This window comes from Canis lupus, chromosome 29, assembly GCF_011100685.1.
Source record: "Canis lupus familiaris isolate Mischka breed German Shepherd chromosome 29, alternate assembly UU_Cfam_GSD_1.0, whole genome shotgun sequence".
In the NCBI taxonomy this organism is placed as follows: Eukaryota; Metazoa; Chordata; class Mammalia; order Carnivora; family Canidae; genus Canis; species Canis lupus.
In genome coordinates, this window is record NC_049250.1 from 5,984,469 (window position 1) to 6,005,649 (window position 21,181).

General features: G+C 42.3%; 1 protein-coding gene across 4 annotated transcripts in view; it reads right to left on the reverse strand.

Moving 5' to 3' along the window:
- LYPLA1 (lysophospholipase 1) overlaps window positions 1–14,701 on the reverse strand; it is a 41,218-nt gene extending 26,517 nt beyond the window's left edge. The window contains exons 1-3 of one of the 4 annotated variants that reach the window (XM_038579319.1): window positions 14,544–14,618; window positions 13,714–13,771; window positions 13,545–13,576 (exon numbers count right to left, since the gene is read on the reverse strand). Coding sequence is in view for 3 of the 4 variants with exons in the window: in XM_038579317.1 (XP_038435245.1) it covers window positions 13,545–13,576; window positions 14,544–14,612 (101 nt within the window). In the remaining variant the exon portion in view is untranslated. Of the gene's footprint in view, window positions 1–13,544; window positions 13,577–13,713; window positions 13,772–14,543 lie in introns of all 4 variants that reach the window. The other 3 variants (XM_038579317.1, XM_038579318.1, XM_038579316.1) reach the window with 3 other exon arrangements.
- Between the last annotated feature and the right edge of the window lie 6,480 nt (window positions 14,702–21,181).

A 21,181-nucleotide genomic window follows, 5' to 3' on the forward strand; every position in this document is an offset into this window, starting at 1 on the left:
TTGTATACTTTAAAAGGGTGACTTTTACAGATGTGAATTATAGATCAATAAATCACATTAACTAAATAATTTTTTAAAAAGTAGCAGGCCAGAATGGAACTGTGGCCTACTGTTTCCCAACTACTCTTCTACACAAAAAATACTAAGAACTCCTACACGAAAAAAAGGCATAGGAATCTTGAGTTCTAGTCCCAACTCTGCCTTTATCGAGAAGTATAAGCTCAGACAATTCAGTCTGGTGGCTTTTAAAAAGTGTGGTCCCCACACCAGTAGTACCTGGGAATTTCTTAGGAATGCAAATTACTGGGCCTCATCTCAGACCCACTGAATCAGATACCAGTGTGTGGGGGGTGGGGTGTAAAAAAATCAAGCCTTCTAGTTGACTTTTATACATGCTAAAGTGTAAGAACCAATGCCTTTCCAGTCCTCCTCAGTCTTCCCATCCATAATCTGTGCTGGTTGTACTAGATGATTTCAAAGGTCCCTAAAGGTTATAAAAATATTTGACTGTAACTGAATTCTACAAAAGGATGGCCAATTTGTCTTTGGATAATTTTCTTCTCTTTTTCTTTTTTTTTTAAGATTTTACTTATTTATTCACAAGAGACATGGGGGTGGGGGGGAGAGAAGAGAGGCAGAGACACAGGCAGTGGGAGAAACAGGCTCCATGCAGGAAGCCCAACGTGGGACTTGATCCCAGGACTCCAGGATTATGCCCTGCGCCGACGGCAGGTGCTAACCACTGAGCCACCCAGGGATCATGTCCTTGGATAATTTTCAAAGTCAATGGAAATGTCAAGATTTAAGAAGTCTACGCAAAGCTTCAGTTAAATGGAATCTAATGTTTAGAAACCTAATCAATTAGAATGTACTTCACTTAATTATTAGAAACAGAGAAAGAAAACAAAACACAGACACACACACACACAAAGGTTCTATGGGTTCAAAAAGTGAATTTCAAGGCATTTCCCAAGAAATAATATAAATCCACTCTATTTTACTTCTCAATTATGCTTTTAGAAAAGACTATTTCTTTTATTTATTATGCTCACTACCCCATAGTTAATATGGTATAGAACTAAAAACTCAAAAAGACTCTTTCCAGGTTTGCACAAGAAACACCAGTCATCACCATCTATGTCCCAGTAGCATATCACTGTCATGGAATCTCGCCTTCCCATCCTAATGAGTCTTACTTTTTCTCCTTCCCCCCTCCCCTTAACTGGAATTGGGCTTCCAGATGTCACATTCAGCTGTAGCGGAGTAAGGTGGGGGAGCTGTTCCCATGTGTGAAGCAAAGCTGTGGTCTGGGGCACCTAGAGGGGTGGGGGGAGGCAGTCCCAAAGTGTACTACTTGCCAAACTACCAGAACAAAAGCCAGGTGTGTCATGGAATTACAAATACGGGAAGAGGGAAGTCTAGAATAAACCCTGTGGTTCTGACTGGAACTGGAGGAATCAGTATAAACTCCCAAATTTTAATACATGTAAATATCAAAATTGATATGTGTGTCTACACATCTATGTTATGTAGCTACACTCCTAGCTCTGTCCACTGAAAGTATCTAGAAGTAATGATTCTAGCAAGAAGCACATAAAGCACTCAGATCTTGGTTCCTAAATATTCTCTACTAAAAGGAGCCAGGGCTCTTGAAAAAAATGGCTGAGTCCCAGGACTGAAGCAGGAAAATTATAAGATGATCTTGGAAAAGATCTTGTTGTACCAGAAAGCAAGAAAGTGCTCAAAGAATGATGGGACATGTCCCCAAGACATAAGAGCACCTTAAAGAGACTCCAGACAGACAAGTACAGGATGATTTGACTACCAAAATATGATAGATTTAACAGTCTGTAACCCTGAGAGTAAAAGCAATCCAAGAGTCTGTCCTGACTTGACACTTTAAAATGAATAAATGAATATATACATACATAATAAATAAGAGAGGAGAGCTGCCAATGAATAAATCTAGAATAAAGTGTTTTTTTAAAAGATTGTTATCTGGGATCCCTGGGTGGCGCAGCGGTTTGGCGCCTGCCTTTGGCCCAGGGCGCGATCCTGGAGACCCGGGATCGAATCCCACATCGGGCTCCCGGTGCATGGAGCCTGCTTATCCCTCTGCCTGTGTCTCTGCCTGTGTCTCTGCCTCTCTCACTCTCTCTCTCTCTCTGTATGTCTATCATAAAAAAAAAAAAAAAGATTGTTATCTGGAACTATCACAAGAATAGATACAGACAAGAATCATTAATGAATGCTAAATCCGTAAGTGACAATTTGGTGAGAAACATGTTTTCATAATATCAAAGCATCTCCCCACAAAATATTTTTTTTTAATTTTTTTTATTATTTTTTTATTTATTTATGATAGTCACAGAGAGAGAGAGAGAGGCAGAGACACAGGCAGAGGGAGAAGCAGGCTCCATGCACCGGGAGCCCGACGTGGGATTCGATCCCGGGTCTCCAGGATCATGCCCTGGGCCAAAGGCAGGCGCCAAACCGCTACGCCACCCAGGGATCCCCCCACAAAATATTTTTAAGTAAATACACTTATTATAGTTTTACTGTGGAGAAACAAGGCAAAACACCATCTTAACCAGGTGGAAAAAAAATGTAATATCACCAGTAAAGGAACAAAAGTCAACTCGGTGTGTGCCTGGTACAATCCACTGAGATGAACACAGCAACATCTCTATGATATTCCTGTCAAAAAGGCTAAAGTCAGAAGGAGACATCATATAAACTGAAACTGAGGGACAGTCTATAAAGTAATTGGCCTGTATTCTCAAAAAGTCTCAATGTCATGAAACACAAAGACTGCTCTAGACTGAAACAGACTAAGGAAACTTATAACTAAATGCAAGATGCGATCCTGGATTGGAACCTGGGCCCATCAAGGTCATGATTGGATCAAACCAAGAAAATGTGATGATATAACCAAGAAATCTGATGATAGTATTAGATTAATGCTTACTTCCTGACTGATGATTATACTGTGGTCACGTGGGAATGTTTTTGTACTTACAAAATACACACTAAAATTTTATGAAGAGGCAATATTTCTGCAACATGCCCCAAATGTTTCAGAGACGTTAACAATTGGGTAATCTAAGAAAAAGGGTAGCAGGAGATTTAAATATTATTTCTGTAACATTTATGTAAATTTGAAATTATTTTAAAAGAAAAAGTTAAAAATTTTTTAAAACTAACAATAATGGAATGTAAGTCATTACATAAATCTATAGTCAGTATTAAGTAAACAGGGAGGGGCAAACTAATAAAAATAAGGAGTGACAGACTTAGAAGATCACATCATATTAACAAGTCCAGGGCTCAGCGGGTGGCTCAGCAGTTGAGCGTCTGCCTTGGGCTCAGGGCGCGATCCTGGAGTACCAGGATCGAGTCCCATATCAGGCTTCCTGCATGAAGCCTGCTTCTCCCTCTATGTCTCTGCCTCTCTCTCTCTCATGAATAAATATAAAAATCTTAAAAAAAAAATTAAGTCCAGTAAGAATCATCAACGGATGTTGAAAATGTTGGGTGAAAGTTTTTTTTTTGTTTTTTTTTTTTTTTTTGGGTGAAAGTTTAATACACAATTTGCAGAGTCTCAAATTATCTCCCTACTTGCTTTTTAACTACAAAAGGAGATAACTGGAAGAGAGAAACCTGGAAAATACCACCTTAATCAAGTGATCCAAGTTATACCAATAATGGGACAAAGGCTGTCATCTGTCTCCTGACGTGAAGCACTGAACAGGACATATTGTCTGTATGGCATTTTACCCCAAATGCATAAACTAATCTAATAAATCTAATCATGAGGAAATGGCAAACTACCCATTCTCTCCAAAGGGACTAGCCTGATCTCTCAAAAAATGTCAGTGGCATGAAAGACAAAGAAGAGCTGAGGAATTATTCCCAATAATGAGACTAAAGAGATGTAACAGTTAAACATGTGTGACTGGCAACTGGATTACAGGGAGGGAATTATCAAAAAGGACTGGGACAACTGGCTAAGTTTGAATATGTAGTATATTAGACAATAATATTTAAAAAGCACTAAATTTCCTGAATGTGGTTACATAAGAGACTCTCATCCTTCTTAGAAATTACATGTGAAAGTGTTTGGAAATAAAGAATCAGTAATTGCAATTTACCCTCAAGGGGTTCAGCAAACATAGTAGCAATCAATGAACAGATTTTGGATAAAAGATATTGAGGAATCTCTAATTTTTTTTAAAGACCTAATTTTCTTTAAGATTTTATTTATTTCCATGACAGAGAGAGAAAAAGAGCACAAGCAGGGGGAGTGGCAGGAAGAGGAAGAGGAAGAGGAAGAGAAAGAAGCAGGTTGCCTGCTAAGCAGGGAGTCCAATATAGGGCTTGATCCCAGGACCCTTAGATCATATGTCCTGAGCTGAAGGCAGACGCTCAACCCACTGAGCCACCCAGGCACCCAGGAATCTATTCTTGCAACTCTCCCATATATTTGAAAAGATTTCAAAATAAAACATTTTTTAAATGCTATCAAAAATAAGTATCTCTGGGTTTTAGGATTTCAACTACTTTTCATTCTTATTTATAGTTTGAATTTCTTTACAATACAAATATAAAAAAATTTTACTCCTAACAAAGGCTATCTGTTTTATTTTTTCAAGATTGATTGATTGATTGATTGATTGATTGATTTATTTATTTATTTATTTATGATAGACATAGAGAAAGAGAGAGGCAGAAGCAGGCTTCACGCCGGGAGCCCGATGCGGGACTTGATCCCAGGACTCCAGGATCGTGCCCTGGGCCAAAGGCAGGCACTAAACCGCTGAGCCACCCAGGGATCCTCCAAAGCTATCTGTTTTAGAAGGAAAACTGTGATCTCATGCCATACAGCATAGTCGAAAATATATTCCTTTGAATACTAGTTTCAGTTTATTATACATGTTATTAAGAACACTTTGGTTGCCATATGTTTCTTTATAACAAAACTTGTCAGAGCTTTTAACATGCTAATGCATACACTATCAATTTTTTCAAGAGGAGAAATATGCTATATCATATTTCCTAGACACTAAGGCATATAAGGGGAAGCACTGAAAAAATAGCTTTTTAAGGAAAAAAAATCATCACCACAATAAACATAAGTGTAGTAAATGGAGTACCAATCTAGGAAACATAAAAATGTGAGGAAAATTACATATTAAAATTGATGAAATACAGAATTATACAGGTCTTCAATCTTTTTTGGCCACTTCTTTCACAAGGAATCTAAAAGACACGGACCTCAAGACCTAAGTTACCAGACAATACACGTTGGGTAGTTCTATAAAAAAGAACCTTAACCGAAAAAGAGGCAAAAGCTGCCCATTTTAATAGTGACAAACCAAATCACTTAATCCCTATCATTCTCCAAGTTAACCTGACAAATATAAATATTAAATTGCCACTTCTTGGGATTCCTGGGTGGCTCAGCGGTTAAGTACCTGCCTTTGGCCCAGGGCATGATCCTGGAGACCCAGGATCAAATCCCACATCGGGCTCACTGCATGGAGCCTGCTTCTCCCTCTGCCTAAGTCTCTGCCTCTCTCTCTCTCTCTCATGAATAAATAAATAAAATCTTTAAAAAATAAATAAATAAATTGCCACTTCTTGTATTGACTGGTTCTGAATTTTATTATGTACTCATGAAACCAATTTAGAGTCAGCTTTTCTTTTTTTTTTTTTTTTTCTTTTTTTTTAGAACAGTGTAGAGAGAAAAATATGGGTGGGGAGCAGAGGGAGAGGTACAGAGCATCAACCAGGTTCCATGCTCAGCCTGGAGCCCAATGCCAGGCTCCATCTCACCATTCTGAGATCACTACCCGAGCTAAAATCAAGATTCAACACTGTACCCACTGAGCCACCCATGCGCCATGAGTCAGCTTTTCTATAATACTATGTTAAAAAGTATTTCTAAAATCTGAAACTTTTTTTTAAAAACTTTATTTATTCATGAGAGACACAGAGAGAGAGAGAGAGAGAGACAGAGACACAGGCAGAGGGAGAAGCAGGCTCCATGCAGGAAGCCTGATGTGGGACTTGATCCTAGGACCCCACGATCACACCCTGAGCCAAAGGCAGACGCTCAACCGCTGAGCCACCCGAGCGTCCCAAGGAAACCTTTAATTTTTTTATATGAACTTAATTCTTAGTCAAGATGCTATGGATGCTCTTGGCATTTTTAATCTCACATTGTTCGTTTTCTTCATCATGTTCACTCTTTAATTTCACTGCATGGAATATGGCCAAATTGGGGTCCACAGAGAACCTTCCTACAGGTGCTCCTTTTAGACTGATTCTTCAGGCCTGCATCTCCTTACTGGCAAAGTTACAGGGTAGCAAGGTCTTCCCTGACTCTCAGCATTAGAAGGGTTTGGTTGTAAAAGAGGGCTCCCCTAAGCCTCTCTGTAGTTGAAGAAGTCTGCCAACAACCTGATTGCCAGAAAGAGTCCCGCAACCTTTCCCCTAACTCCATACAAAGTTATGTGTCATGTGTTTCTACATAGTAGGCTGAAGAGAATATAAGAAAATCACTTTTAGGAGGAGGAGCAAGATGGCGGAAGAGTAGGGTCCCCAAATCATCTGTCCCCACCAAATTACCTAGATAACCTTCAAACTACGAATTCAGCCTGAGATTTAAAGAAAGAACAGCTGGGACGCTACAGTGAGATGAGCTCGGGCTTCTATCAAGGTAGGAAGACGGGGAAAAAGAAATAAAGAAACAAAAGGCCTCCAAGGGGGAGGGGCCCCGCGAGGAGCCGGGCTGAGGCCGGGGCGAGTGTCCCCAGGACAGGAGAGCCCCGTCCCGGAGGAGCAGGAGCTGCACCGACCTTCCCGGGGGAAAGGGGCTCGTGGGGAGTTGGAGCAGGACCCAGGAGGGCGGGGATGCCCTCGGGCTCCCGGGGACACTAACAGACACCTGCGCCCCGGGAGAGTGCGCCGAGCTCCCTAAGGGCTGCAGCGCGCACGGCGGGACCCGGAGCAGCTCGGGGGCTCAGGGGCGGCTCCGCGGAGGGGGCTGCGGGGCGGGAGCAGCTCGGGGGGGCTCGGGGGCGGCTCCGCGGAGGGGGCTGCGGGGCGGGAGCACGAATCCAACAGCGCAGGTCCCGGAGCCCAGGGAGCCGGGACACAGCCCAGGATCCGGCCTCCCCCAGGACAGCGAGGAGGCTCCTGCCCAGAGCTGAGCAGATCAGCCGCCCCGCCCGGAGCCTCCAGGCCCTGCAGACGGAGAGCTCCGTGGTGACTGCGGGAGCTGACTCCACGGGCTCCAGGGCTGGCCCCGCCACTGCGGTTGTTCCTCCTGGGGCCTCACGGGGTGAACAACCCCCACTGAGCCCTGCACCAGGCAGGGGCAGAGCAGCTTCCCCAAGTCCTAACACCTGAAAATCAGCACAACAGGCCCCTCCCCCAGAAGACCAGCTAGACTGACTGACAACTTCCAGGGGAAGCCAAGGGACTTAAAGTACACAGAATCAGAAGATACTCCCCCATGATTTTTTTTTTTTCTGATTACTTCCCCCACCCTTTTTCCCCCCTTTTTCTTTTTCTTTCTCTTTTAATTCTTTTTTTTCCTTCTTTCTTCCTTTATTCTTTTTTCTCTTTTCTTTCCTTCTTTTTCTCCTCTCTTTTTCTCCTTTTCCCAATACAACTTGCTTTTGGCCACTCTGCACTGAGAAAAATGACTAGAAGGAAAACCTCACCTCAAAAGAAAGAATCAGAAACAGTCCTCTCTCCCACAGAATTACAAAATCTGGATTACAATTCAATGTCAGAAAGCTAATTCAGAAGCACTATTATACAGCTACTGGTGGCTCTAGAAAAAAGTATAAAGGACTCAAGAGGCTTCATGACTGCAGAATTTAGAGCTAATCAGGCAGAAATTAAAAATCAATTGAATGAGATGCAATCCAAACTAGAAGTCCTAACGACGAGGGTTAACGAGGTGGAAGAACGAGTGACATAGAAGACAAATTGATGGCAAAGAGGGAAACTGAGGAAAAAAGAGACAATTAAAAGACCATAAAGATAGATTAAGGGAAATAAACAACAGCCTGAGGAAGAAAAACCTACGTTTAATTGGGGTTCCCGAGGGCACCGAAAGGGACACAGGGCCAGAATATGTATTTGAACAAATTCATAGCTGAAAACTTTCCTAATCTGGGAAGGGAAACAGGCATTCAGATCCAGGAAACAGAGAGATCCCCCCCCTAAAATCAATAAAAACCGTTCAACACCTCGACATTTAATAGTGAAGCTTGCAAATTCCAAAGATAAAGAGAAGATCCTTAAAGCATCAAGAGACTAGAAATCCCTGACTTTTATGGGGAGGAGCATTAGGGTAACAGCAGACCTCTCCACAGAGACCTGGCAGGCCAGAAAGGGCTGGCAGGATATATTCAGGGTCCTAAATGAGAAGAACATGCAACCAAGAATACTTTATCCAGCAAGGCTCTCATTCAGAATGGAAGGAGAGATAAAGAGCATCCAAGACAGGCAGGAACTGAAAGAATATGTGACCTCCAAACCAGCTCTGCAAGAAATTTTAAGGGGGACTCTTAAAATTCCCCTTTAATAAGAAGTTCAGTGGAACAATCCACAAAAACAAGGACTGAATAGATATCATGATGACACTAAACTCATATCTTTCAATAGTAACTCTGAACGTGAACAGGCTTAATGACCCCATCAAAAGGTGCAGGGTTTCAGACTGGATAAAAAAGCAGGACCCATCTATTTGCTGTCTACAAGAGACTCATTTTAGAGGTAAGGACACCTACAGCCTGAAAATAAAAGGTTGGAGAACAATTTACCATTCGAATGGTCCTCAAAAGAAAGCAGGGGTAGCCATCCTTATATCAGATAAACTACAATTTACCCCGAAGACTGTAGTAAAGGATGAAGAGGGACACTACATCATACTTAAGGGATCTATCCAACAAGAGGACTTAACAATCCTCAATATATATGTCCCGAATGTGGGAGCTACCAAATATATCAATCAATTAATAACCAAAGTGAAGAAATACTTAGATAATAATACACTTATACTTGGTGACTTCAACCTAGCTCTTTCTACACTCGATAGGTCTTCTAATCACAATATCTCCAAAGAAACGGGAGCTTTAAATGATAACACTGGACCAGATGGATTTCACAGATATCTACAGAACTTTACATCCAAACTCAACTGAAGACACATTCTTCTCAAGTGCACATGGAACTTTCTCCAGAATAGACCACATACTGGGTCACAAATTGGGTCTGAACCGATACCAAAGATTGGGATCGTCCCCTGCATATTCTCAGACCATAATGCCTTGAAATTAGAACTAAATCACAACAAGAAGTTTGGAAGGACCTCAAACACCTGGAGGTTAAGGACCATCCTGCTAAAAGATGAAAGGGTCAACCAGGAAATTAAGGAAGAATTAAAAAGATTCATGGAAACTAATGAGAATGAAGATACAACCGTTCAAAATCTTTGGGATGCAGCAAAAGCAGTCCTAAGGGGGGAATACATCGCAATACAAGCATCCATTCAAAAACTGGAAAGAACTCAAATACAAAAGCTAACCTTACACAGAAAGGAGCTAGAGAAAAAACAGCAAATAGATCCTACACCCAGCAGAAGAAGACAGTTAATAAAGATTCGAGCAGAACTCAACGAAATCGAGACCAGAAGAACTGTAGAACAGATCAACAGAACCAGGAGTTGGTTCTTTGAAAGAATTAATAAGATAGATAAACCATTAGCCAGCCTTATTAAAAAGAAGAGAGAGAAGACTCAAATTAATAAAATCATGAATGAGAAAGAAGAGATCACTACCAACACCAAGGAAATACAAACGATTTTAAAAACATATTATGAACAGCTATACGCCAATAAATTAGGCAATCTAGAAGAAATGGACGCATTCCTGGAAAGCCACAAACTACCAAAACTGGAACAGGAAGAAACAGAAAACCTGAACAGGCGAATAACCAGGGAGGAAATTGAAGCAGTCATCAAAACTTCCCAAGACACAAAAGTCCAGGGCCAGATGGCTTCCCAGGGGAATTCTATCAAATGTTTAAAGAAGAAACCATACCTATTCTACTAAAGCTGTTTGGAAAGATAGAAAGAGAGTACTTCCAAATTTGTTCTATGAGGCCAGCATCACCTTAATTCCAAAACCCGACAAAGACCCCACCAAAAAGGAGAATTACAGACCAATATCCCTGATGAACATGGATGCAAAAATTCTCAACAAGATATTAGCCAATAGGATCCAACAGTACATTAAGAAAATTATTCACCATGACCAAGTAGGACTTATCCCCGGGACACAAGGCTGGTTCAACACTCGTAAAACAATCAATGTGATTCATCATATCAGCAAGAGAAAAGCCATGAACCATATGATCCTCTCATTAGATGCAGAGAAAGCATTTGACAAAATACAGCATCCATTCCTGATCAAAACTCTTCAGAGTGTAGGGATAGAGGGAACATTCCTCAACACCTTAAAAGCCATCTACGAAAAGCCCACAGCAAATATATTCTCAGTGGGGAAGCACTGGGAGCCTTTCCCCTAAGATCAGGAACAAGACAGGGATGTCCACTCTCACCACTGCTATTGAACCTAGTACTGGAAGTCCTAGCCTGGGCAATCAGACAACAAAAAGACATTAAAGGCATTCAAATTGGGAAAGAAGAAGTCAAACTCTCCCTCTTCACGGATGACATGATACTCTACATAGAAAACCCAAAAGGCTCCACCCCAAGATTGCTAGAACTCATACAGCAATTTGGTAGCGTGGCAGGATACAAAATCAATGCCCAGAAATCAGTGGCATTTCTATACACTAACAATGAGACTGAAGAAAGAGAAATTAAGGAGTCAATCCCATTTACAATTGCACCCAAAAGCATAAGATACCTAGGAATAAACCTAACCAAAGAGGTAAAGGATCTATACCCTAAAAACTATAGAACACTTCTGAAAGAAATTGAGGAAGACACAAAGAGATGGAAAAATATTCCATGCTCATGGATTGGCAGAATTAATATTGTGAAAATGTCAATGTTACCCAGGGCAATGTACACGTTTAACGCAAACCCTATAAAAATACCATGGACTTTCTTCAGAGAGTTAGAACAAATCATTTTAAGATTTGTGTGGAATCAGAAAAGACCCCGAATAACCAGGGGAATTTTAAAAAAGAAAACCATATCTGGGGGCATCACAATGCCAGATTTCAGGTTGTACTACAAAGCTGTGGTCATCAAGACAGTGTGGTACTGGCACAAAAACAGACACATAGATCAATGGTACAGAATAGAGAACCCAGAAGTGGACCCTCAACTTTATGGTCAACTAATATTCAATAAAGGAGGAAAGACTATCCATTGGAAGAAAGTCTCTTCAATAAATGGTGCTGGGAAAATTGGACATCCACATGCAGAAGAATGAAACTAGACCACTCTCTTTCACCATACACAAAGATAAACTCAAAATGGATGAAAGATCTAAATGTGAGACAAGATTCCATCAAAATCCTAGAGGAGAACACAGGCAACACCCTTTTTTGAACTCAGCCACAGTAACATCTTTCAAGATATATCCATGAAGGCAAAAGAAAGAAAAGCAAAAATGAACTATTGGGACTTCATCAAGATAAGAAGCTTTTGCACAGCAAGGGATACAGTCAACAAAACTAAAAGACAACCTACAGAATGGGAGAAGATATTTACAAATGACATATTAGATAAAGGGCTAGTTTCCAAGATCTATAAAGAACTTATTAAACTCAACACCAAAGAAACAAACAATCCAATCATGAAATGGGCAAAAGACATGAAGAGAAATCTCACAGAGGAAGACATAGACATGGCCAACATGCACATGAGAAAATGCTCTGCATCACTTGCCATCAGGGAAATACAAATCAAAACCACAATGAGATACCACCTCACACCAGTGAGAATGGGGAAAATTAACAAGGCAGGAAACCACAAATGTTGGAGAGGATGCAGAGAAAAGGGAACCCTCTTGGCACTGTTGGTGGGAATGTGAACTGGTGCAGCCACTCTGGAAAACTGTGTGGAGGTCCCTCAAAGAGTTAAAAATAGACCTGCCCTACTACCCAGCAATTGCACTGTTGGGGATTTACCCCAAATATTCAGATGCAATGAAACGCCGGGACACCTGCACCCCGATGTTTCTAGCAGCAATGCCCACAATAGCCAAACTGTGGAAGGAGCCTCGGTGTCTGTCGAAAGATGAATGGATAAAGATGTAGTTTATGTATACAATGGAATATTCCTCAGCCATTAGAAACGACAAATACCCACCATTTGCTTCAACGTGGATGGAACTGAAGGGTATTATGTTGAGTGAAATAAGTCAATTGGAGAAGGACAAACATTATATGGTCTCATTCATTTGGGGAATATAAATAATAGTGAAAGGGAATATAAGGGAAGGGAGGAGAAATGTGTGGGAAATATCAGAAAGGGAGACAGAACATAAAGACCCCTAACTCTGGGAAACAAACTAGGGGTGGTGGAAGAGGAGGAGGGGGTGGTGGTGGGAGTGAATGGGTGATGGGCACTGAGGGGGGCACTTGATGGGATGAGCACTGGGTGTTATTCTGTATGTTGGCAAATTGAACACCAATAAAAAATAAATTTATTATAAAAAAAGAAAATTACTTTTACTAATCTAATGTAGCACAATGCTTCCTTATAAAGAGGATTTAATAGTTTTTGGCTACTCTATCAAAATTTATTTTAATCCACAGTTTTCCTCCAGTTCTGTAATTTTTTTTAACAACACTTCTGCCCAAGTTTCAAATAGATAATCACTGTTTTTTACTACTCCATACCCAATGTGGGGCTTGAACGTACAACCCTGAGATCAAGGGCTGCATTCTCTACAGACTGAGGCAGCCAGGCGCCCTGATAATCATGACTTTAAATACAAAAACCTCTCAATACAGAAAAAGCCTAAGAGAATGATAAATCATGTGTCCAAAATTACACAACAAAATTTGATCAGACTCTAAATAAATACCACAGTGGCCTCACTTGAACTTTAACTGATTTTTTCTTTAAAAGGTATACCTAAGCTCTCAATCAGAACACTGTACACCTCACATTGCTATTACTTCCTTATCATAATCAACTACTTCTTCTTAACCCGCTGTGAAATTTTAACTCCTGTAGAGAACTCTCAATTGCACAGTGTCTCTACAAACCTTCCACCCATCTCTGGCATCTAATACCCATAGCAACTCAAGGAGGAGTTTGCAATTTTAACATGTTCCCGAAACATGAGTTGAAAATGAGAAATTTAAGATGATGAGAGAAAAATTCTGGGAGTTTTTTAAAATGAAAAGATTGTAGCTTATTCCTGGATTGTAAGTAGGACTACCAATGTTCTTTAATACAGTTCTAGAGTTCTTCAATAAACCTTTAATGGCATAGAGTTGCACAACGTCCTTTCATTACTATTAGTAATAAGGGTACCTACCCTGTATCTCCTAATCCATGCAGGAAAATCACCTACAAGAGAAGAGGAAATATTAATAAACAATGCCTAAATAAACCCACCGAGAATTGTTATACACTGAAGCTGTGGTTAAGGCGGATGCCTGAATTACAGAACATAGCCCGTAGCAGGTTAATTAATCCTCACAGACCTCTTCAAAGACGAAAATCCTTCACTTCGCTTCTCAGTCCGTATGCGGCCTTTTAGCACTTACAGAGGTCCCAGTTAAAAAAAAAAAAAAAAAACAAAGGTCCCAGTTAGACATTCTTCGGTGCAAAAGATCACCGAGCACATTTTAAGAAAGAGTGTCTCTTTGGAGTCAAACCATCAAAGTCTCCCACAAACGCTGTAGAATTTTTCCATCGCAAAAAGGCGGGGGCGAGTTACAAGTACGTTCGAGATCTTCATACACAAGTTTCCTTAAACAAACAAACAACAACAACAAAAGTCCTTCTGATTTTGCAAGACACGCAACCTTCCAACGCCTTTCATTCAGAACAAGACAGCATCGTCTCATCCACAAGTGAGACCAGGGATGCTGCGAAGCCCGCCGCCCCCGCCCCCGCCCCCTATCAGGGAGCCTCCGCACTAGCGCCAGCGCCTCCCGCTCGGACCCGGTGGGCGGTGAGGAGGGCGGTGAGGAGGGCGGCTCCGGGGGGCGCGCGGGCCGCGCTCGCTCCGCAATGCGGAGGCCTCGGGATCGGGGCTGCCGGAAGTGGCGGGACGCGAATCCCCCGCCGCGGCCGTGACCCCGGGCTCTCTGCGGGCACCACGGCCCCGGGCCCGCCGACCCGGCGTCGCACCCCACGCCCTCCACACCCGGCGGCGCGGGCGGGGCGGGGCGGGGCGGGGCAGGGCAGGGCAGGGCGCGGCGCCCTCGCCCACCGCTCGCTGCCGGCCCGCGACGCCCACCCCGCGCCAGAGGCGGCAGCCGGCCGCGGGCCGAGCGGGGCCCTGCGAACCCTGGCCGCCGCGACTCACCGCAGCCGTGGCTTTCCGGATGGCGGGCACGGTGGCGGGAAGCGGGACAGACATGTTATTGCCGCACATGCACCAGCTCGGCCGGCGGCGCGCGTCTCCAGGAAGACGGACTGCGGGCGCCGGGCCGGCCCAAGGGCGTGCGAGCGGCGAGTCTCGGCCCGCCCCGCCCCGCCCCTCCTCCTCCCCCTCCCCCTCCCCCTCCCCTCCGGGCGCGCGCTCAGGCGCGTGGGCGCCAACCAGGCGCCGCGCCCCTCTGCGCCGCCCCCGCGCCCCCGCGCCCCGGTCCCGGCGGCTGCCCCTCCCCCGCCGCCCTGCCCGCGGCGTCACAACGCCCGGAGCTGACCTCGTCGGGCCCCGTGGCCCGCCCGTCCTCGGTGCGGGTGGCCGCGCGGGGCTCCCTCCCGGGGCTCCCTCCCGGGGCGTGCGGGCCCCCCACGAAGGCTCCCAGGCCTGCGCCGGCGGCGAGGCCGCGGGAGCCTGCTTCATCCTCCGCTCCTGGGGCCCCGTGGGGAAAGGAATGACCCCGCAGCCCGTAGTCTCCTGCCCGGATACTCCCTCGTTTCTAAAACCGGGGTGTGCTCGTTCGTCTGGGCTAGGAAGGACCCGCCTGAGAGGCTGGTCGAGCTTTTTTGCCTTATTCTCCATTCGGGGCTATACCAGTGTGTAGTTAAGGGGTCACTCCCCTCCGCCTTTGAAGTGCAGCTGGAGGACGCCTGGGTGGCTCAGGTCGTGATCCCAGGGCCTTGGGATCCAGCCCCGCATGGGGCTCCTCGCCGGGAGCCTGCTTCTCCCTCTGCCTATATCTCTGCCCCTCTCTCTCTGTCTCTCATGAGTAGGTAAATAAAATCTTTTTTTTTTTTAATTTTTATTTATTTACTTATGATAGTCACAGAGAGAGAGAGAGAGGCAGAGACACAGGCAGAGGGAGAAGCAGGCTCCATGCACCGGGAGCCCGACGTGGGATTCGATTCCCGGGTCTCCAGGATCGCGCCCTGGGCCAAAGGCAGGCGCCAAACCGCTGCGCCACCCAGGGATCCCTCACATAGATTTCATTTTGTTTTGTTTTTTTTTTTAATTTTTATTTATTTATGATAGTCACAGAGAGAGAAAGAGAGAGAGGCAGAGGGAGAAGCAGGCTCCATGCACCGGGAGCCCGACGTGGGATTCGATTCCGGGTCTCCAGGATCGCGCCCTGGGCCAAAGGCAGGCGCCAAACCGCTGCGCCACCCAGGGATCCCAGTAGGTAAATAAAATCTTTAGAAAATAAACTTCATTTGGAAAGGAAAACACTCAATTGCATGGAGGATCCTTAGTAACTGCCGGGTATTGACACTACTGATTAAAGCATGAGACTGGCAGGCCCCTTTTCTGCATGGGGCAGGGGGCCTCCGAAGTGTATCACACACTTGCTAGGATCTGGGAGGGGACGAGAGACTGAAACGCTAAAAGACAAAATGCCCTGACCTTCACAATGTAATGGAGAAACATAAAGGCAATATACAATGGTTAGGGAGTAGTCTAAGATGGGGAAGGAAACTGGTGAACAAAAGGCTTTAAGGAAAAAAAAAAAGGCTTTAAGAAAACCCACTCCACTTTAATTCATATGATGACCCGACTGCCGAAGGATTGCCATCTTGTTCGTAGTGCTTTTATAACTCTTAGCGTGGTTTTGAGCGTTGAGACTTCAGAAATGTTAAATTGATGCTGATTGAAAATTATAATATGACTCATTTCACGTTACAGTATACGTGTTTGTGTCAGGCTTTTAAGTATTTGCTTGGGATATAGAGAAAAACTGTCTGTAGCTCTCTTACTGTGAACATGACATGTTCCCTTCCTTGTAGGTGAATTTTTCTATGATGTAAAGTTCCAGGGGCCACCTAACAACTTCCAGTAGTGGGGAGTAGGACCCCTGCTGTGTGATGTATTTCAGTCACCTGCCCCTCTTTTCCTAACCTGCAAGGTTCTCCCAAGTCCTACATCATTTAAGGAACTCTGTGTTCTAATTAATTGATCTCTCTTCTTCCTAAGGTAGGGGAATGAAATAAATATAACTGAAAAAAGACAAAATTACTGTTATTTTTAGATGATTATGATACAGGAAATGGTTGTAGTTTATAGCCAATGGCCAATAAAAAAAATCTTGAGATGTTTCTGGCGCAGAAACATGAAGGCTACAGGCCCCACTCAGAAAATAATGCACCAAACACATTCGCTTTTTTTTAAGCAAATGACAAAGACCCAGTTTACCAGCTTTACTTTTTTTTAAATCTAAGCTTAACATTACATATTTAAACAATTGTCAAATCTTACTAAGTTGCCAGCGTTCGTGCACAACTAGAAAAACATCCTCAATTTATATTAAACGAGAAATGTATTACCATTAATGCATTAATATCTCTCACTACTAAATACTGAAAAAATTTGAAAATATTTTTGTGGAAGATTCCTCCTGGCAATGTTAACTTCACAGCAGGCTGACTCTACTTGGCTCACGTTTCAAACACAATGGAAAAGCAGGTCCGTGCTGGTGTTAGTGTACAAAAGAGTCACCGCCACCTTGGATTATGTTTAATAAAAAAGCAAAGTGCATACAGACATTTACAACAATTTTTAAAGACAAAAACAAAACAAAACAAAACAAAACAAAACAAAAACAATGGTCCTATTATGTGGTTCCAACAATAAACTCAAAAGTCTATGACAAATAGGGCTCCGATGAGCTGTGTATAAACACTTTAGATTACTTACTGAAAGTTGAGTTCGTTTGAAATCTTCAAAAAAAAGCGTTCCTGTCAGTCCTCAATGGTGCCCGTTACAGCTAACATTAAAGCCTAAGGACAGGACCAGTGGGCAGAAAAAGTTGCACTGGGGTTATAAGGAGTACATACTTTCAAGCTGGGAATGGTTTAAGGATAGCATAAGTCTCTAAGGAATTTTAGAAGCAAGGTTTCCAGGACCTGGAGGGTGCTAGCTGTTGAAAAGGTCATTTATCACTGTCTAGTAAAACCCTTGAAACCCTTAAATGTATATTGGCAGGTCATAGCAATATGATTGCTAACGTGTATCTAGGGGCATAGAGATAAGGAAGTTTCCAAAGGAATTTTTATGCGTTGAAGTAAACTTACTGGATCCTCGGGGGTTGGATGATGGATGTAAAGCTAAGATTTCCTTTTGCCCTTAGTGAAAACTGTTACCATGAAGGCAGCTGAGTTCCCAGAGGACGGTCACCTGTTTCCAGGACTTGCCAATGGGCTATAGGCATAAGGAAGTTTCTTTTTTCTTTTCTTTTTTTTTAAAGATTTTATTTATTTATTCATGAGAGATTGGGAGAGAGAGGCAGACAGCCAGAGGGAGAAGCAGGCTCTCTGCAGGGAGCCTGATGTGGGACTCCATCCCAGACCCTGGGGTCATGTCCCAGAAATTTATTTTTTCTTTGCCTTTGTTTCCCACATCAATTACACAAAGGAAAATTTAACAGAAGCTATTTAAAAATTACAAGTAATTTTAGCAATATAGCTAATTACTAAATCAATATACAAAAATGAATGGTTTCTCTAGCTACAAATAATAGCTGGTTAGAATAAGTAACAGAAGAAAAAATAATTCACAATAGAAAGTTTAAAAAACATACAGGTTGGGACCTGTGGGTGGCTCAGCAGCGTGATCCCAGAGTCCTGGGATCGAGTCCCACATTGGGCTCCCTGCATGGAGCCTGCTTCTCCCTCTGCCTGTGTCTCTGCCTCTCTCTCTGTCTCTCAAGAATAAATAAATAAAATCTTTAAAAAAATAAAATTAAAACAAATATTGTTTAAGTGTGAATAAGTCAGAACCAACCTTTGATAAAAGTAGGTAGGTTTTATCATAGTGACATTTATTTCTACCCCCTTCCCATGCCCTCTCCTTAGCCCTCTCAGTACAGTTTTCTCCCAAAATCAAAGGGATATACTGCTCTCCTGCCTCTGGCTTCCTACCCCCTCTTTACTAAATCTCATCTCCAGTTGTTTTCCAATTCTCAGATTTGATAAACAAAATAAGCCTATTCTTGGGCCCATTCTAAAAATGACTTGTTCTTGCCTCATAGTAAAAGTAATAATCTAATAACTGAAATTCTTTTCTTCCTGTTCCCATCCCTGCCAAAATATTCTTTAATGTGTGATCTCCTTGAGGAAGAGAGTTTTATGTGCATGTTTTTGTTCTGTTGCTTTTTAATTTCAGAAACAGAGGGTTAAATGGATTAGACTCTTCATAGTGTATTACATTATGATTCATGTAAAATGCCTTGTATGAATTTATCCCCTTTTATCCCCCCCTTATTCTCTACTCACTTTGAGAATTTTCATTTTAAATGAATTCAAAGGAATTTATCTGTATTGGACTGTTAAAGGCACTTGGATAAGCATCTGGGGGGTGGGAGAGGAGATTATTTAGAAGTGTGGGAAAGAGGCCTTTCCAAGGAATTTAAAATTATACCATCTTTACAGGGTACATTTCATTCTTTTTTTGTATAATGATTCATAGTCATTATTAATCTGGGCCAGAATCAGGATAAATAGTTACCAAGATGTTTTCTTATTACAAGGTCTTAAAGATTTAAACAGGGTATAATGCAATATCCTAATCATGTAAGCGCTTAACAAATATTATCATGCAATAATGATGCCCGTACTTACATAGGCTTAAGGTAAGGATGAGTGACTTATTTATTACACAACTTTAATTTACGTTTTTACAACACAGGTAATACTCATCAAAATGACAGTTGTATATGCTTCATTAACATGTTGGGATACAAAAAAAAATGTTGGGATACAGAATAAGCAAACATGCAGCATATAATTAACAACAATTATTATCACTATTAACTGATACCTTTCAATAACATTATGTAACCTACAAAATGAAGGACATCTACTTCCAAGAAATGCAGCACATTGTTTTATATTTCCTGTATCTCATTTATTCAATAAGGATTTTTTGTAATTAAAAAATGTTATTAATGCTCATCCACAAATTCATTACTTACTGCAAGCAATGACTTTCTAGATAGAGAAAAAAAATTGTGACTGCAGATTAGGACACGTTTTGCAACGTATTTTGCAATTTTCTTTCCAGAGCTATGAAATTTCTAAATCAAGATACTCTAAAATATTATGAAATATATTGAATTGAAACCCTTAATGTCAGGAACTAGTGTCTATTTTTTTTCTGTATTTTCTTTTGTACTTCCATATAGTCTATACTGTGTATTGTTTCAGAGTCATATTTGTATTTTTATATTTTATTTTCATTTTCTAAGAAGATTTTGAGAGAGAGAGCAAGAGCAGGGGGAGGGGCAGAGGGAGAAGCTGACTCCGTGCTGAGCAAGGAGCCAGACATGGGGCTCAATCCCAGAACTCTGGATTATGACCTGAGCGGAAGGAAGATGCTTAACCAACTGAGCCACCCAGGCACCCCTTTACCTTTTAAAAAATATTCAATTTGGGGGCATCTGGCTGGTTCAGTTGGTGAAGCCAATGACTCTTGATCTCAGGGTTGTGGGTTCAAGTCCCACGTTGGGTATAGTGATGACTTACAAATAAAATCTTAAACAAACATACTCAATTTGGATGAGTTTCCTCTCCTACGTTTAAAAAAACCTGGGAGCAAGATCTTATTTGACTTCACCTATGCATATTTCTTAGTAACAAGTTAGTGACCTGTTAATAAATATTGCTTAAAGAATTAATGCACCTTCTTTTATATTTGATTTAAAATAACTTCAAAATTAATCAAACATTGTAGTTGCCCTCCAAAAGTTTATTTCTCACCTTCACTATTTCTGTCACTAATAGGAACCAGGGAGAAGAACTCCACAAGACAGTGAAATGTAAAAAAGAGTAAAAGAAAGAAAAAGAAAGGAATACGGTCTTCCATATTACACTCCCTTAAGACAAAAATAGGGAAGCTGATAGTTTTCAAGTGAAAATGTGTTTTGTGCTGCAGCTATTGTTTTATATTATTAAAAATAGGCAAATTTGAAACCTGGCTATGATCGTTTGTTGTCGGACCTTGGTCCAACTAACTTTGCCAAGCCTTAGCTTCTCAGTCTGTAAAAAAATAGAAATATCTACATCTAGGGCTGGTCGTTTAGACAAATCGAATTAGGCTAACTAATGCGTCTCGTCTGACACACACGGAGCCCTCCACACAGCTCCTAACATGATTAAATAAGTGAAGTTATCTCAGGGGTTGGGTCGGGGCATTATCTCATAGATACACGGGGAAGAGAACACATAGTTCGAGTCTTATTCACAGGTTGGTATAAGCCGGCATTTTATTTTATTTTTATTTTTTAAAGATTTTATTTATTTATTCATGAGAGACCAGAGAGAGAGAGAGAGAGAGAGAGAGAGAGAGAGAGGCAGAGCCAGGCAGAGGGAGGAGGGAGGAGCAGGCTCCCCTTCCGGGATCCCGAGGTCACGCCCTGAGCCGAAGGCCCACGCTCAGCCGCTGAGCCACCCAGGCGTCCCTAAGCAGGTGTTTAGACAAACTTTTTTTAGAAGATCTATTCTCGAGACAAAGAGCACGCGCGCTCAAGCGGGGCGAAGGGCAGAGAGAATCCCAAGCTGACCCCCCGCTGAGCAGGAGGGGGGCGG